Source organism: Agelaius tricolor, unplaced genomic scaffold (genome assembly GCF_023055355.1).
Source record: "Agelaius tricolor isolate 1412-34295 unplaced genomic scaffold, bAgeTri1.0.p SCAF_28, whole genome shotgun sequence".
Lineage (NCBI taxonomy): Eukaryota > Metazoa > Chordata > Aves > Passeriformes > Icteridae > Agelaius > Agelaius tricolor.
Window position 1 is genome coordinate 8,985,195 of NW_027269288.1, and position 18,042 is coordinate 9,003,236.

At 56.3% G+C, this 18,042-nt stretch overlaps 1 protein-coding gene across 7 annotated transcripts in view; it reads left to right on the plus strand.

Moving 5' to 3' along the window:
- The first annotated feature begins 1,310 nt into the window (after window positions 1-1,310).
- AGRN (agrin) overlaps window positions 1,311-18,042 on the plus strand; it is a 70,618-nt gene continuing 53,886 nt past the window's right edge. For 6 of the 7 annotated variants that reach the window (XM_071449352.1, XM_071449354.1, XM_071449358.1 and 3 more), the window contains exons 1-2: window positions 1,311-1,876; window positions 8,722-8,983. In XM_071449352.1, the coding sequence (XP_071305453.1) occupies window positions 1,430-1,876; window positions 8,722-8,983 (709 nt within the window). In that variant the 5' untranslated portion in view covers window positions 1,311-1,429. The remainder of the gene's footprint in view (window positions 1,877-8,721; window positions 8,984-18,042) is intronic. The other variant, XM_071449356.1, reaches the window with a different exon arrangement.

The following is an 18,042-nucleotide window of genomic DNA, read 5'->3' on the forward strand; positions in this document are numbered from 1 at the left end:
ATTTTCAGAGGAGAAATGGAAGTTTTGAGTGGAAAGAGAACTGGGAGGAGCTGCGGGGTTACACTGTGGGAATGGGTTAGGACATAAAATGTCCAAGGTGCTTTCCCTGCAAATCCCACAGGATTTGGGACATTTCCAGGCAGATTTATGGGATCTCTGCTGCTCCATCCTCTTCAGGGACAAACTTTGGAACACTCAGCAAGATTCATTTATTTCTACATCTTAAACAAATGAGAGAAGGGGAGGAAAAGGAGCGTGGCACCCTGAGGGGCAAACAGCACAGAGCGCTCGGGATTTGGGGAATAAATTATTTGAGAATTTCGGGAAGGAGAGGAGCACACAGGGGAGGATGCTCTGTGGCTTGGAATTTGTTCATCACAGGAGGACAGGGGACGCCTCAAGTGTCACAGCCTCGTGGTTAAACTTCACCCTGGGACCAGGAGCTCGGCTGGGTCACACCAGGAGAATTTTTTAGGGCCATCAAGTGGAACAAGGAGAATTTTTAGGGCCATCAAGTGAAACGGTCTCGTAAAACGCCTCTGGGGGCCGGCTGATTTATGGAGGGCACAAACAACATCCCTCCCCCGGTGCCACTTAACTTTTTAACTTTTCATTTTCTATCTGCCCTAATTGCTGGGACATGTGGGGAAATCACCCTGCAGCCCCCGGGGAGCGGGGCCACGGGGCTTGGGACGGCCTGGGGTGGAGAAAGGGGTGCGATGAGTTGATTTTAAAGTTATTTTCCAGCCACTCCATGGTCCCACGGGTGGCTCTGTCACAGCTCATGTCCCCAGTGCGGGTCACCCCTGTGCCCAGGGATGGATCTGTGGGGTCCCAGCAAAGCAGGACCAGCCCTGCCTCAGTTTCCCTGTGGGGAAAACACGGGAGCATCTTTGGGGTGGAACTGGGGGTGACAGGGAGGGAAATGCCGGGGTGTCACCGCTCTTTGGCATCTCGGGGGTGCGGGATGGAGTGAGGGACACCCCGGAACAGGGCTGGAGGTGCCAGGGAGGGAAATGCCACCCCTTTTTGAGCACCGCAGGGTGCAGGATGGAGAGAGGACAGCCAAGAAAAGGGCTGGGGACAGCTGCCACTCACAGTGGGGGCGACAGGGAGGGACAAACCCCCACCTGGGGCATCTCGGGGGTGCGGGACGGAGCCAGGGACACCCCGGGCCAGGGCTGGGGACAGCTGCCCCTCACGGCGAGGGGGTGGCGGGGCCGGCTGCGGTCCCTACACCTTTAAAAGTCTCCTCACGTTGCGGCGCTGATTATCCATTAACCGCGGCTCCCTTTCCTGGGGGCGGCGTTCGCACCGAGCGCTGCCAGCAGGGCGGGCGGCCGCGCTGCCTTCCTCCCTTCCTTTCTCCCTTCCTCCCTCCTCTCTCCCCCCTAACCCCCGCTCCCTCCTTATCAGCAATTCAGATTGCATGCAAATCTGCGCGCTTTCTTCCCGGGCCACGGCAGCGAGCGCCGAGCGCCTTCCAGATCTCCTCCTCCTCCTCCTCCTCCTCCTGGGATTTTCCTCCTTCTCCCCTCCCCTCGCTGCCTCCCTTTCCCTCCCTCCCCTCTCTTTCTTTCCTCCTTTTCACCTCCCTGGAACAAAAGTGGCCCTTTCGGCTGCTGCGCCAGCGCTGCCTGCGAGCGGGGCCGCTTTGTCTGCCGGGCCCGGCGGCACCGCCACCGCCATGGGGCCGCGGCTGGCACCGACGCTGCTGGCGCTGCTGGCGCTGCTGGCACCGCTGGCACGGCCGGCCCGGGCCGGCTGCCCCGAGCGGGAGCTGGAGCGCCGCGAGGAGGAGGCCAACGTGGTGCTGACGGGCACGGTGGAGGAGATCATGAACGTGGACCCGGTGCACCACACCTACTCGTGCAAGGTAGAACTTTCGCCCCGCGTGCGGTTTGGGCTGGAATCGGGGCTTTTTTCTTTTTTAAGCTGTGAGAGGTTCCAGCTACCGTGTGGCCGGGGGGGTGGGGGGGATCTCCAGAGGTTGCTTTTTATGGGCATTTCCCTCTTTGGCTCTGGCGCGATGCGGAGCTGCCTCCCAACTTTCCGCGAGGTGCTGGGAGCCTCTCCTGTTGACTTTAGCAGCATCTCGAGTTTTCCTGCAGCCCGAGCTATTGTTTAACCACCAACCTGGCCTCGGGCTCTGGGGGTTTTTATCTCCCCCCGAAGCGGAGAGACGCTGGAGTCCCGAGCAACCTGAAATCCCATCCGCCCGCTTGACAGAAAACGTGCCGGATGCCTTAACCCTTGCCAGGGCAGGAATCTCGCTTGCAAGGACACGCTCCTCCCTTGCCTTTCCCTTTTCTCCTCACTCCCCTTTTCCTCCTGAAAACCCCGATTTTACGGGGCCGGGGGCGATGCTTTGGTGGAGGAGAAGAATTTGAACTTTCCCTTCGCAGAACTCTCCCTGCGGAGCTCTGGAGCATCCCCCGAGCATCCCCCAGCCCCTGCCCGCTGCCAGCGCCCCCCGACCCATCTGCAGCTCGCAGCCCCCCCGGCACCGTCTGTTTGCAGCGTGTCTGGCACATCCTGGGTGCTGCGCCGAGCATTAATGAGCTGTGCCCGCGCTGGGGCTCAGATGGATGTGGCCACCTGAGGCCGGAGCGAGGTGGCCACGGGAGGTGGCCCAGGGGCGCTGGTGGCGAGGCAGAAGTGCCAGGGTGAGAAATGAACCCATTTTTCTCCCCGCTGCAGACTCGCAGTGAGTCTGCCTGGCAGGAAAATCATCCTGCAGCAGCAGGGCAGGAGGCTGGGATGGGGAAAGCTGGGATAAGGAAAAGCTGGAATGGGAGAAGCTGGGATAAGGAAAAGCTGGGATGGGGGAAAAGCTGGGATGGGGGAGAAGGTGGGATGGGGGAGAAGCTGGGATAAGGAAAAGATGGGATAAGGAAAAGCTGGGATGGGGGAGAAGCTGGCATAAGGAAAAGGTGAGATGGGGAAAGCTGGGATAAGGAAAAGCTGGGATAAGGAAAAGCTGGGATGGGGGAGAAGCTGGGATAAGGAAAAGCTGGGATAAGGAAAAGCTGGGATGGGAGAAGCAGCTCTGCCTTTGCAAGGTGCAATCCAGCCCCAGCTGGAGCAGCCAGCAGTGGGATGGGCTGCCTGTGGTGCCGTTCTGGGAAGCACAATCTGAGTTCCTCACACTGGGAAGGGAATCTCTTCCCTGCCTCTCCCTGAGCAGGGTGAGGTTTGTGCTGCTTGCTCTGGAGTTTGGGATTTTGCTCCTGCCCGTTCCTGCTCTCCAAAGAGCACAGAAGGGCCAGGACAGGTTCCTGAGAGATCATTCCAGCCTTGGAGTCGTGTGAAAGTGAAAGCAGGAAAGCTTTCACCCCATCCCATCCCATCCCATCCCATCCCATCCCATCCCATCCCATCCCGTTGTGGCAGTGCTGTGACATTCGGGAATTTTCACAGGACAGCAACTCCCTGTCCCTTTCCCTGCCCATCAGCCCTTCCTGTGCCATTTTTAGTGGCATTCCGTGGTGTCTTTGCAGGGAAAAGCAGCTTTGGAATGGGATTTGGGGTGTCCCGAGGAGCTGGGAGCAGATGAATCTCCTGTCACTGCAGTGACTCGGGATGTGCAGCTTTGCAGCAGCTCTTGGCTCATTGCCCTCCTCGCATCTTCCCAAGTCTTGGAATGGGAACTGTGTGCATTTGCCATGCCTGCAGTTTGTTTTGGTTTGTTTTTGTTTTGTTTTTAACCTAAATTCCAGCAGCAGCAGCTCGGGATTAAACCTGACCCCTGGCTCCTGCTGTCCTTGCACTGCCCTCGGGGCAGCTGGGAGAAATCCAGGATCTTGTGCTGAGGAAATTCCTGCCCCAATTCCTCCTGTCCTGCCCTCGGAGCCCCCTCCGTTATCTCCTGTCAGCCTCTTCCTTATCTGCAGAGGAAAGGCAGAGTGTGGGGAGCTCCCACACCCAAAAATCCCAGTTTGGCTGGAGCTGGGTGGTCCTGAGGCAGCAGCGCGTGGGGATCCGTGAATTCCGTGCTTGGGGCATTGTTCTTCCCAAACCCTCCCAGCTGAGCGCTTCGATAGAGGCAGATAAGCACCAGATAAGCAGCGGGAGGAGAAATGTGAAGTTGATGTTAGACAAACACCCCGGAATAGCTGCCAGCCGTGCCTGGGCTGCCAGGGGAGCTGGGGGCAGGAGGAACGGGCTGACAGAATTCCCAAGAAGTGGCTGCCGTGCCCTTTTCCCGAGGGATTTGGCACTCCTGAGTGCTGTTTCTGAGTCCTGCCCAAAGCTGCTGCTGCTGCTGGCATTGTCCCTTCCTGCCCCCTGAAGCGCCTTTTTCTGGGCTGTCCCCATGGTTAGCGAGGCAGCTGCTATTTATAGGGTAAATCCAGGTTCTGTGGGGGCCCTAGGAAGTGTGGAAGAGGATGTGGATCCTGTTCGGGACAATGGAGCACAGATTTTGGGGGGGTTTTGTGGGAATTGCTGGGTCCTGGGGAAGGGGCAGGGAAAAGGCACAGGGAGGGACAAAAAAGGGGAGGGGGAAGGATTGGAAGCAGAGCTGAGAGTGACTTTTATCTCCCAAAATTCCCAAAGATTCGTGGAAGCAGAGCTGATCCTGGCTTTTATCTCCCAAAATTCCCAAAATTTCGTGGAAGCAAAGCTGATCCTGGCTTTTCTCTCCCAAACTCCCCAAAATTTCGTGGAAGCAGAGCTGATCCTGGCTCTAATCTCCCAAGAATTCGTGGAAGCAGAGCTGGTTCTGGCTTTTATCTCCCAAAATTCCCACAGTTTCCTGCTGACCCGTTTTGGTGCTTCCCCTCCCGGGTGACAGCTCCTCCAGAGGGGACTTTGCTCCAACTTCCCACCTGGCTTTACACAACCAGTCCCGGCATTTCCCGGCCTTTTCCTTCAGGAATGTTCTGTACAGGTGGTCCCCTTCCTTCCTATGGCCTGCACCCCCCTGGCATGCTGGAAACCCCTTTTATCTTTGGGGTTTTAACTTTTCCCCCTGCCTTTAAAACACACCCGTGCCTGGATAAAGTTGTGCCTCCGCGGAGCTTTAAAACCCCCTTGAAACTCGGCGTTTTCTGCTCTCTCCGGAGGAACAGAGCTCTCCAGGGCAGTGTCCTCCTCCCAGCAGGTCCCGGCCCCATTTTTTCTCCCTCCCTTCCTTTTCTCGGCGGTGCTCGCTGCCGCCGGTGAGTCAGCGGTGACAAAGTCTTGATTGCGGCGCCTGATGAAGGGGATGCCCCGCAGGTGACGGCCGGGCTGCGGAGCCGCGCTCGCCCATTCATTAGGGCGGGGAGGAGGCCGCCGGACTCTGATGTTTCTGTGCCCTGCCTCGGAGCGCCCCAGCCACGCCAATTACCGCCAGTCCCCATCTGCTGCGGAGCTGCAGGAGAATTCGGCTTTTTCCCCACCCAAAAAAAAACCCAACAAAACCCCAAACCCCGAGCTGTGAAAATGCCCCGCACGCCGGAGCCGGCCCCGGGCTGTGTTTTCTGCTGCTGGAGGAGGGGTGGTTTTGTTGGTTTTTTTTCTTTCCCTATTTTTCCTGCTTTGTCTGGCTGTGTCTTTGCCCTGGTTTGCCGCTCACCTGCCCCGGGGCTGCAGGAGGTGCGGCTGGGGAAGGTGTCTGGGCTTGACTGCGGGCAGGGAGGCAGAGGAGCGGCTGGGGAGGCAGCGGGGCTGGCTGGGAGCGGGGCTGTGCCCTGAGCACCTTCCCCAGGCTCACCTGGGCTGGCTGGGAGCGGGGCTGTGCCCTGAGCACCTTCCCCAAGCGGGGCTGTGCCCTGAACACCTTCCCCAGGGCTGGCTGGGAGCGGGGCTGTGCCCTGCACACCCTCCCCAGGCTCACCTGGGCTGGCTGGGAGCGGGGCTGTGCCCTGCACACCTTCCCCAGGGCTGGCTGGGAGCGGGGCTGTGCCCTCCTGCCCTGCACACCCTCCCCAGGCTCACCTGGGCTGGCCCCTGGGGCTGGGAGTGCTGGGGGTGCCGCGGTTTCTGTGGGGTCAGGGCAGGGAGGCTCCTCGGGCTCTTATCGGGCTCTTATCGGGCTCGTATCGCTGCGAAAATCCCACCTGGGCATCCCTGGGGGCAACTGGGGAAATTCCAGTGTCCCAGCAGCCTCTGGGGGAAGGAAATGTCCTGGTCTCCATCCCAAACCTCTCCATCCTGAACCCAAACCTCTCCATCCTGAACCCAAACCTCTCCATCCTGAACCTCTCTCAATCCTAAACCTCTCCACCCTGAACCCAAACCTCTCCATCCGAAATCTAAACCTCTCCATCCGAAATCTAAACCTCTCCATCCTGAACATAAACCTCTCCATCCTGGACCCAAACCTCTCCAACCTAGATATCTTCATCCTGAACCCCTCCATCCCAAACCCCTCCTGGCCCGTTCCTTCAGGTGTTCCCTCAGGTGCTGTCCCTGCTCCCAGCCAGCAGAAACCAGAGCTGTCCCTTTCAGGCCCCGCTCAGTCCCAAATGTCCATGGAAATGCAGGCCCTGCTCCTTCCTCGCTCCAGGGGAGGATGAGGAGGAGGATGAGTGCGAGTGGGGTTTGCTTGAGTTAAACCTCAGCAAATTTCAGGGAGATTTCTGCCCTCTCCGGTGGGATTTGGGGTTTAAGCACTCCGTTCACCCTGCTGGGAGCCGGGCTTGTGCTGGAGGACCACAGAGGAGAGAAAATCCCATGGAGACCTCGGGGCAGCAAAACTTTGCCCCGTCCCTGTTCCTCCCCATCAGCTTGGATCTGGGATGTGCAGGGAGGGACACATCCCACCTAGGAATTTTTCCATTATCATTTATTTTTTATGAAAAGGCATTTTTGTAAAAATACATTTTTATAATAATTCTAGTTTTTATAATAATTCTAGTTTTTATGATAATTCTAGTTTTTATAATAATTCTAGTTTTTATGATAATTCTATTTTTATAATTCTGTTTTTATAATTCTATTTTTATCATTCTATATTTATCATTCTATTTTTAAATTATATTTTTATACTTCTATTTTAAAATTCTATATTTAAAATTTTAAAATATATTTAAATATATTTAATTAAAATATACTTAAAATATATTTTAAAATAGATGGAAAATTCTATATTTATAATTCTAGTTTTAAATCCTATTTTTAAATTATATTTTTAAATCCTATTTTTAAATTATACTTTTATAATCCTATTTTTAAATTATACTTTTATAATTCTATTTTTAAATTATACTTTTATAATCCTATTTTTAAATTCTACTTTTATAATCCTATTTTTAAATTCTACTTTTATAACCCTATTTTTACCATTCTGTATTTTCTCTGTAAATGCTGTAGCTTTGGGGTGGCTCAGCCCCGGGTGCCCCAGCTCTGCTGCTGGAGCATGGGGCAGAGTGGAGCCGTGGCTGAGCTCTCCACGCCCGGGAGCAGCCGGGGCATGTGCGGCCCCAGAGGAGCTGTCCCAGCCCTGCCTGCACCTGGGCTGCTCCCGCGGCTCAGGTATGCAGCAGGGCAGGGAGGGTGCAGTTGTTGGGATGATAATTGGGGTAATTTATTGCTTTTCTTGGGCGGCTGCGCTGCCTCAGAGCTCAGACCCCCCAAGCCTGAGGTCCTGCTCCCAATGTTTCACCAGCAGGAGAAAGTGTGAGGAGAGCAGGGGGAGATGAACTCCTCAGCTCCGTTCTTCGCCTTGGTTTGTGCCTGCAGGGCACAGGCAGCGCTGAATCTGTGCTGAATTTATTCCCTTTTCCTGCTTGGCAGGTGGGGCTGAGCAGGCGGCTCCGTGGCCACAGGGAATGTGGGAATGACCCCGTTCCCGTCCTTCCAGCCTGCCAGGGACACGCTGGGGGAGCTTGGCTCAGGCTCAGTGTGAGCTTTGAAGCCTTTTCCATCAGGGCTGAAATTCTGGAGCTCAGGCTAAAAAAACCAACCAAACAAACAAAAAAACCCACCCAAACAAACAAACAAAAAAACCAAACCAAAACTCCCCCCCCCCCAAAAAAAAGAACCCAAAAAAACCCAACCATAAACCCCCCCCAAAAAAAACCCCAAAACAAAACAAAAAAAAATTAAATTTGCGAGGTTGATCAGGGATCACAGGATTTGTGTTTCAGCCCCTGGTTTGAACTCTGTGAGCTCAGCGAGGAATTTGGCACTGGGGAGAAATCTCTGGGTCTGAACAGCCCCTCGGGTCTGGGGGGGACACCTGGAGCACAGGCAGAAAACTGGGAACGGTTCCTTGCCACCAGGAGCCCGGGAGGGGAAAGGGGAGCCCAGAGAGGGGAAAGAACGGCTCAGGAAGGGAAAAGAGGAGTCCAGGAAGGGCAAGAAGAGACCAGGGAGGGGAAAGAGGAGTCCAGGGAGAGGAAATGGGAGCCCAGAAGAGGAAAGAGGAGTCCAGGGAGGAAAACAGGAACCCAAGAAGGGGAAAGAGGATCCCAGGGAGGGGAAAGAACAGCTCAGGAAGGGAAAATGAGAGTCCAGAGAGGGAAAAGAGGAGCCCAGGGAGGAAAAGAGGAACCCAGGAAGAGGAAAGAGGAGCCCAGGGAGGGGAAAGAGGAGCCCAGAGAGGGGAAATAGGATCCCAGGTTGGGGAAATAATGGCTCAGGAAGGGAAAATGAGAGTCCAGAGAGGGAAAAGAGGAGCCCAGGGAGGAAAAGAGGAACCCAGGAAGAGGAAGGAGGAGCCCAGAGAGCACAACAGGCTGCCCCAACCCACAGCAACGCGGTGACCTCTCCCCTCTCCCATCCCCGTGGCAGGTGCGGGTCTGGCGCTACCTGAAGGGCAAGGACATCGTCACCCACGAGATCCTGCTGGACGGGGGCAACAAGGTGGTGATCGGGGGCTTCGGGGACCCCCTGATCTGCGACAACCAGGTGGCCACGGGGGACACGCGCATCTTCTTCGTCAACCCCGCGCCGCAGGCGCTGTGGCCGGCGCACCGCAACGAGCTCATGCTCAACTCCAGCCTGATGCGCATCACCCTGCGCAACCTGGAGGAGGTGGAGCACTGCGTGGAAGGTGAGGGCCTAGTGGGGTTTTGTGAGGTTTTTTTGGGTGTTTTTTTGGGGTTTTTTTGTGGAGTTTTTGTGGGAGGTTTGTGGGGTTCCCAGCCCCTGAACGGGCAGTTCAGCTCCAGCCTGATGCGCATCACCCTGCGCAACCTGGAGGAGGTGGAGCACTGTGTGGAAGGTGAGGCTGTTCTGGGGGGGTTTTTTGGGTTTTTTTAGGGGTTTTTGTGGGGTTCCCAGCCCCTGGATGGGCAGGGGTGGTGGTTGAGGGGCGTTGTCCTGGTTTTGGGTGGTGGCACTGATTTTGGGGTCGGTGGATGATGGGCAGGTGATTATTTAGGATCCCTGCCCTGCCCTATCCCTGTCCCCCCCAAGCCCCACGGTCCCTTCCCTCCCTCCCTGTGGCAGAAATGTGAAACGTCCCCGGGCTGGTGGCAGGAGCTGAGAGGCTCCATTTGTTGAGCAAATTCCTGTGGAATTTTAATCTGGAGTGGGAGGCTGGGACATCCTGCAGCACTTCCTGCAGGCTCAGCTCCCGAGGCTGCCAGGCCATTCCCCCTGCCCAGGAGCCCTGCACTGCCCAGTTTCTCTCTGTCCAGCATCCCTGGACTGGTCACTCTCTGCCCAGTAGCCCTGACCAGTTTCTCTCTGCCCAGTTCTGGACTGGTCACTCTCTGCCCAGTAGCCCTGACCAGTCTCTGCCCAGTTTCTCTCTGCCCAGTAGCCCTGGCCTGACCAGTTTCTTTCTGTCCAGCATCCCTGGACTGGTCACTCTCTGCCCAGTAGCCCTGACCAGTTTTTGCCCAGTAGCTCTGGCCTGACCAGTTTCTCTCTGCCCAGTAGCCCTGGACTGCCCAGTCCGTGCCCAGTTCCCCCTGCCCAGTCCGTGCCCAGTCCCTGCCCAGTCTGTGCCCAGTTCCCCCTGCCCGAGCCGTGTTCCCATGCCCTGTCCTGGCACGGATGCTGCCCTGCCCGCCTGGAATTCCAGCAATGCATCCCTGGGATCCAGGGCAGCCTCCCCTTGGGGCCCTGCCAACAGCTCCGGGCACTTCCCAGGAATCTGGGCAGTGCCAGGCTTGGGAGAAACTCCAGGGAATTTGGGCAATTTCCAGGGGTGTAAGTGGAATTTGGGCTTTCCGGGGGAGCCCCACTGGTGCCTCCGTTCCAGGGACTTCGGGGAATTTCAAGGGATGCAGGAGGAATTTTGGGGAGGTGCCACTGCTGCCTGCTCCAGGGAATTTGGGCACTTTCCAGGGGTGTGAGAGGATCATTATCATTGGTGCCTCAGTCCTGGGGAATTTGGGGGGTTTCCAGGGGAATACTGGGGACCCCCACTGGTGCCTTTTGCAGGGAATTTGGGCAATTTCCAGAATTGTGAGGGGGATATTGAGGAGCCCCATTGGTGCCTCTTCCATGGAATTTAGGGAACGTCCAGGGATGTGAGTGGGATACTGGGGAGGCACCACTGGTGCCTCAATTCCAGGGAATTTGGGCATTTTCAGGGGATGCATGAGGAATTTTGGGGAGGTGCCACTACTGCCTGCTCCAGGGAATTTGGGCAATTTCCAGGGGTGTGAGAGGATTAATAGGATTATCACTGGTTCCTCGATTCCAGGGAATTTGGGCAATGCCAGAGCTCGCCGAGGGGTGTGAAGGGAAATCAGGGAGGCACTGCTGGTGCCTCTTCCAGGAAATTTGGGCAATTTCCAGAATTGTGAGGGGGATATTGAGGAGCCCCATTGGTGCTTCTTCCATGGAATTTGGGGAACTTCCAGGGGTGTAAGTGGGATACTGGGGGGCACCACTGGTGCCTCAATTCCAGGGAATTTGGGCAATTTCCAGGGAAGTTAGGGGAATATCAGGAAGGCACCATGGGTACCTCATTTCCAGGGAATTTGGGCAATTTCAAGGGATGCAAAAGGAATTTTTGGGAGGTGCCACTGCTGCCTGCTCCAGGGAATTTGGGCACTTTCCAGGGATGTTGGGGCAATATCAGGAAGGCACCATGGGTACCTCAATTCCAGGGAATTTGGGCACTTTCCAGGGATGTTGGGGCAATATCAGGAAGGCACCGTGGTGCCTCAATTCCAGGGAATTTGGGCAATGCCAGAGCTCACCAAGGGATGCACAGGGAACGCTGGGGAGGCACCTGCCTTGCCCAGAGCAGCTTTTTCAGGATGGTTTTTCCCACCATCCTGGGTTTGGGGCTCTCCTGCTTTGCTGGGAGAGGAAAGCAGCTGTGCTGTGGTTTTTCCACGCTGCTGGGGCAGCCGTGCCCTCCATGGCCAGGGAATTCTTTCCCACCCCATCTCCCGGATGTGTCCCGTGGCGAGGTTTGTTTGGTGTTTTTATCTCCCGTGGCCCAGCTTTGTTCTGGAGCCGCTCAGTGGAACATCAAAGGCTGGATTTTCCCACCCACTCACTCAGGAAAACACTGGGGGCTGGGCTGGGTTTGGGGCCAGGGCTGGTTTTTGGGGTCCAGGGCTGGATTTTGTGGGTCCAGGGCTGGTTTTTGGGGTCCAGATACACTTTTTTGGTGCAGGGCTATTTTTTAGTCCAGAGCTGCTTTAATCCCAATCCTGCTGCCTTCTTTTTCCTGCCTTGGGCAGACAGGCCCAGGTTCCTGCTCTGCTTGCCCAGGATTTGCTCAGGGGAGGGAGAAGGAGCTGGAATTTCCCTGCTGCTGCAGTGGCATGGATCTCTTTTGGGGATGCAGCACCAGGAACCTGTCAGGATTCCATGTCCAAATCCCTTTGGACACAAGAGGATTCTCCCACTTGGGAGTGATGGATAAAAACTGCTGGGAGGTTTGGGAGGGGTTTGCTCCGCTCCACACTGAGCATCCCTGCCAAATTCCCTTTAAACCCTGCATCCCAAAGCCTCTCCTGCCTGCAGCTGGCCCTTCCATGCTGCTGTGGCTCGTGGAAGCCCCAGTTCCCAGGCACTGAAATCCCAGCTGGAACTGGTTTTCCATTGCTCCCAGCCCTGCTCAGACCCTGCACTTTTCCAGCCTTTTCCAGCCTTTTCTGGGAGTGCTTGGCTCCCTGGGGCTGCCAGGCTGCCCCAGCCACGTCCCTGCTCCGGGTTTGGGGTTTCAGGCTCTGGCATGGGGAGGCTGTGGATGGTGGGGACATTCCCAGCCCAGATCCTCCTTTTCCATGGACGTTTGGTCCTTCAGGCTGGCATTTTCCACCCTGGGGAAAAGAGGAGTGGAGGAAACCTTTAGGAGGGTGAGTGACATTCCTGCTGCTGCATTATCCCTCCTCATCCTCCTCCTCCTCCTCCTCCTCAGGAGCATCCCATGGGGAGCGCTGGGCCCTGGTGTTTCCACGGCCTGTGCTGAGTGCTGACAGCCTTGCTCCATCCCCAGGGGAGGATTTTGGCCATTCCAGCCCCTGCAGGCGTGGGAACCCTTCGGAGGAGCTCTGGAATCCATCCCAGAGCAGGCCGAGGGTGGAAGGAAGGAGCAGAGGGGGCTGGAGCTGCTGCTCTGGGCACCCTGGGGACCCTCTGGCCACCACATCTGTCCTGTTGATAAGAGAAGGGCCCAGCTCCAAATCCAGAGTCCTGCGTTCCCCACGCACACAGCCCGGGCCTTGTGCTCCTTTTTCCAGAAGGGAATTTTTTAACATGAGAGCTCAGAAGCCTGACCCCATGGTCTGCAGGACGGACACGTCCCAGCTGTCTGTCTGTCTGTCTGTCTGTCCAGAGGGCTCCCAGCGGGTGGCCCTGTCAGGAAAAGGCTGGAATGTGGCCCAGGGAGCTGTGACCCGGGAATGGCCTGGGGGAGCTCAGGGTGCTGCAATCCAGGCTGAGGGTGGTGTGGCCAGAGAGGGGGGGAAACCACATCTCAGCCCTGGAATGGGTGGAGAATGGACAAAAAATGGATGAAAAATGGATGAAAAATGGAAAATTGGCTCTGCTGGGTGGCTCCAGCTGCGCCATAACAAGGTCAGGCCTCAGTTCCTCAGGGAACTCCTCATTCCCCTCCAGTGGGGAAATTCAGGCTGGATGTTGGGGAAAAGTGTTTTACAGAAAGGTGATGAAGTGTTTTACAGAAAGGGGATAAAGTTCTGGAATGGCTGCCCAGGGAGGTGCTGGAGTCCCCATCCCTGGGGGTGTTTAACAAAGCCTGGATGTGGCTCTGGGTGCCAGGGTTCAGTTGAGACTTGGACTCCATGGTCTTGAAGGGCTCTTCCAGCCTGGAAATCTGTGGATTCTGTGAATTCATTCTGAGAATTCTGTGATTCTGTGAGTTCTGTGAATTCTGGGATTCTGTGGATTCTGTAGATTCTGTGAATTTGTGAATTCTGTGATTCTGTGGATTCTGTGATTCTGTGAGTTCTGTGGATTTTGTGGATTCTGTGAGTTCTGTGATTCTGTGAGTTCTGTGGATTCTGTGAGTTCTATGGATTCTGTGATTCTGTGATTCTGTGGATTCTGTGAATTCCCGGATTCTGTGATTCTGTGGACTCTGTGAGTTCTGTGGATTCTGTGATTCTGTGGATTCTGTGAGTTCTATGGATTCTGTGAATTTGTGGACTCTGTGAATTCTGTGACTCTGTGAGTTCTGTGAGTTCTGTGGATTCTGTGAATTCTCTGATTCTGTGAATTTGTGGATTCTGTGAATTCTGTGGACTCTGTGGCTCCGTGAGTCCCCGCTGGCCCTGCTGCGTGTCCCCGCGCTGGGGATGTGCCCCGGGATGCTCAGGTGGCTCTGCTGGCTCTGGGCTCCCCGTCCCTCCCTCCCTGGCACGGGGACATTCCTGGGCCCTGACTTCAAAGGCTGTTGGTGGATAACAGAGCCCGGCAGCCCCGGCAACCCTGGCAGGGGCCCTGGCAGCAGCTGCTCCGCTGGGCCTGGCCCTGCTGCCCCCGGGCAGGGACAGGAGCCCTTCCCTGCCCCTCGGGGCTGCAGCTGCTGGGGCGATCCCTGCTCTGGGGGCTCAGCCTTGGGGGAAATGTGGGAATTCTGGGGGGAATTGCAGGGGTTTTTTGGGTGAATCTCTGTGAGGAATTGCAGCTTTTTGGGGTGAATCTCTGGGGGGAAATGTGGGAATTTTGGGGTGAATCTCTGGGGGAAAATGTGGGAATTTTGGGGTGAATCTCTGGGGGGAAATGCAGGTTTTTTGGGGCGAATCTCTCAGGAAAATTGCAGGATTTTTGGCATGAATCTCTGGGGTTAAAATGCAGGATTTTTGGGGTGAATTTTTAGGGGAAAATGCAGGGGTTTTTTGGGTGAATCTTTACCCTGGGGGGCTGCAGATGTATTGGGTGAGCCCTTGATCTACGACACTGCAGATTTTTGGGGTGAATCTCTGGGGGTGCAGCTTTTTGGGGGGGGAATTTCTGCAGGGCGGGCTGGAGCTTTTTGGGGGAAATCTCTTCCCTGAGGTTCTGCACCTTTTTAGGGGGGGATCTCTGCTCTAGAGGGAGGAGGGGCTGCAGCATTTTTGGGGTGAGGGTCCAGCTCCTGTCCATGCCCGGGCAGGAGCAGGGCTGGGCCCTTTTCCTGAGCAGGATTTTCCCCTGGATCTGATCAAACTGTTTTTCCCTGTGTTTTCTTTTTTTCCATGTGCTGCCCCGTCCCTGGTGGATTGTGGATTATTCATTAGGTAAGAACATCATTCCTCTTCTCTTTGGGATGGAAAGTGGGGCAGGAAAAGCCACACAGGGGTGGTTTGTGTGGCTGCTGAGGTTCTGTGGTGGGAGGATTCCTTGGATTTGCCTTTTCCCTGGATCTCCCTCGGGCAGGAGGCACGGAGGGGACAGGATAAAACCCCTCTCTCCTCATTACAGGAGTGTGGGTATGAAAATCTCGGGGATGCCGAGGGTGGAGTGCCCTGGTGCTGGAAAGGGAGGTGTGAACTCCCTGTAATTCCCTCCAGGAAAACAAACCCCACGTGGCCCTGGGATTTATGGAGCCTGCTCCAAATCCTCGGGGTCACTTGGTCAAGTGGGGTAAATTGGGAGGGCTCTGCCCGAGGGTGTGACCGTTAATTAACTCCAGCTTCCCTGCGAAACCCGAGCCCGGCCAGCAGCCCCCGGAGGGCTGGAAGGGGCTGGGAAGCAGCTGGGAAGCAGAGGGTGCTCCCAGAAAAGGGTTTGATGGCCTTGGTGGCATTTTAAGAGCACTGAAAGCAGCTCTGGCCTTTATTTTTTACTGGGTTTTTTTTAATGTATGATGGTTTCCTCAGGTCATTCCTCAGGTCATTCCTCAGTTATTCCTCAGATTATTCTTTAGGTTATTCCTCAATTTATTCCTTAGATTATTTCTCAGTTGTTCCTGAGATTATTCCTCAGGTTATTCCTCAGGTTATTCTTTAGGGTATTCCTCAGGTCATTCCTTAGGTTATTCCTCAGGGTGATCCTCAGTTATTCCTTAGATTATTCCTTAAATTATTCTTCAGTTATTCCTGAGTTTATTCCTTTGATTATTCCTGAGGTTATTCCTGAGGTTATTCCTCAGTTATTCCTCAGGGTCAGGGAAGATGGGATGCAGAACAGGAATAGCTGGGAATGAGGGATTTTGGGAATCCCAGCCCACAATTCCTGTGAGGAAGAGAGTGAGGGGCTGCAGTCCTGGATCACAGCAGGATCCCACCATGCTGGGAATGCAGGGAAATGCTGGATCCATCCTCCTGGGAATGCAGGATCCCATCATCCTGGGAATTCTGGAAAATGCAGGATCCATCATCCTGGGAATGCAGGCTCCGCAGTGGGCAGGGGGAGGCAGAGCTGCAGGATTGCTGCTGGCATCAGGAGGGGCTGGGGTGGGCAGGCTGAGGCGGGGGATGCAGGATGCTGTTTTGGGGTCTCCATGAACCAATTCCAAGGGAATTTGCTCCGGAGGTGAATCCTGGGAAGGGAGGCAGCTGCCCTACACGGGACTCTGGCAGTGGCGATTCTCCAAAGGGGAAGGGAATGAATTTTAATGGAATCTTGAAAGAGTTTAAATTTTCATGTTCCCGTCAATTATTCAGCGCGGCGGAAAAGCGACTTTAAAGCAGCAAAGGAACAGGAGAGGCCAGTGGGACTCCTGGGGGGAGCTGGCATTTGGGGACACTGCAGGGAAATGGGGACACTCAAAGGCTCTGCTGCTGGGGAGGAGGGAGGTTGGGATGCATTGCCTGGGGCAGGGGTAAGGGGCTGGGGCTGTGCTGGGAATGTGGGCGCAGAATTCCCGCCGGGAGCTGCTCCTGCCCGGTTTTGGCATCACCAGATCTGTGCCAGCAGCAGGAGGGACTGGGGGTGTCCGTGCTGGAATGGTGGGGACAGGGATGAATCCTGGCCTGGGACATCATTCCCAGTTCCTGACCTGGGAAGGGTTTTTAGGGATCCTGGAGCCCAAGGGCTGGGAATGTGGGCTGGGAACGTGGGCCCACAGAATTCCCTGGGAATTCTGAATTCCCTGACCCAGGAGGGATCTGGGGGTGTCCGTGCTGGAATGGTGGAGCAGGGATCCATCCTGGATCCATTCCCAGTTCCTGACCTGCGAAGGGAAGGGTTTTTAGGGATCCTGGAGCCCTCCCGTGCCCGTGGCACAGCCTTTCCTCAGGCTGGCTCGTGTCCCCATCCTGTCCCTGTGTCCCCATCCTGTCCCTGTGTCCCCATCTGTGTTCAGGGCTGTCCCTGTGTCCCCATCCTGTCCCCATGTCCCCATCTGTGTGCAGGGCTGTGCCTGTGTCCCCATCCTGTCCCCATGTCCCCATCCTGTCCCTGTGTCCCCATCTGTGTGCAGGGCTGTCCCTGTGTCCCCATCGTGTCCCCATCTGTGTGCAGGGCTGTCCCTGTGTCCCCATCGTGTCCCTGTGTCCCCATCTGTGTGCAGGGCTGTCCCTGTGTCCCCATCGTGTCCCCATCTGTGTGCAGGGCTGTCCCCAGCAGGCTGCTGTGGCCTTGCCTCCCTGCGTGGGTGCCCCAGCCCTGCTCGGGGGGCTCGGCAGCACAAGCAGGGCTTTGATTGCTCTGCTGGGAGCTGCCAGCCCTGGCTGCCTGCCCAGAAACCAGCGCCAGGCTCCAACACAGGCGCCCTTTGTGCTGCCAGCGCCGGGGGCTGCGCTGGGGACAGGGACAGGGACACCCCCGGAGGAGCCCCACAGCCCTGCTGGCCCCCCTTGTGCTGCTTCCACCAAAACCAGGGGGCTGCAGCTCCTCCTTTGAGCCACCATTGCTCTGTCCCCACCCGGGGCTGGTGGCAGGCATGGTGTCCCCAGCAAAGGGGACAACAGGTGAGGACATGGGGACACAGGGACAGCCACAGCCCCACACACAGGTGGGGACACAGGGACACAGGGACAGGCACAGCCCCACACACAGATGGGGACAGGATGGGGACACAGACACAGGCACAGCCCCACACACAGATGGGGACACTTCTGGTGGGATTTGGGATGCAGGGAGCTGCTTCCTGGGATTTTCTGTCTGTGCTCAGACCCCTCAGCAGGGCTGGGCATGGACCCAGAGCTGGGGACTGCAGGGTGGCTCTGCTCCCTGAGGGAGGAGGGATCAAATCCAGCACTGGTGGGGCGAGGTGTGGAGAGATCCGTGCTGTAAATTGGGGATTCTGTGGTGGTTTCATGGGGAGCAGTGGGAATTCAGCCCGAGAACAAGGAGGTGATTTAGGGAGCAGGTGGAGAATCACACCTGGCCTGGGAACCTCGTGCAGCACAGGGCAGGATTGGCCCTGGGTGCCACGGGGCCTTGGGAAGAGCTTGGATCCCATCCAGGCCCCAGGAAACTCCGAATCCTGTCTTGCTTTGGGTCCCCCTGCTCTGAGCCCGGTCCCTGCCAGGACCTGCCTGCTCTGAGTGCTTGGATGCAGCCCTGTGACCCCAGGAGAAACCCTGGAACCCAGGCATGGGCCAGGGATGCCTGGAGCTGCTGCCACGTCCCTGGAGTGCCCTGGGCTGTGGGGAAGGAGCTCCTGAGGAAAGAGCTCATGGGAAGGAGCTCCTGGAGTGTCCCAGACTTTGGGAAGGAGCTCCTGCCGTGTCCCGTGCCTGTTTTCCCCCTCTGGAAGCCAGGAGGGTGCCAGGGCCTGAGCTCTGAGCCCATTTCACGGCTCAT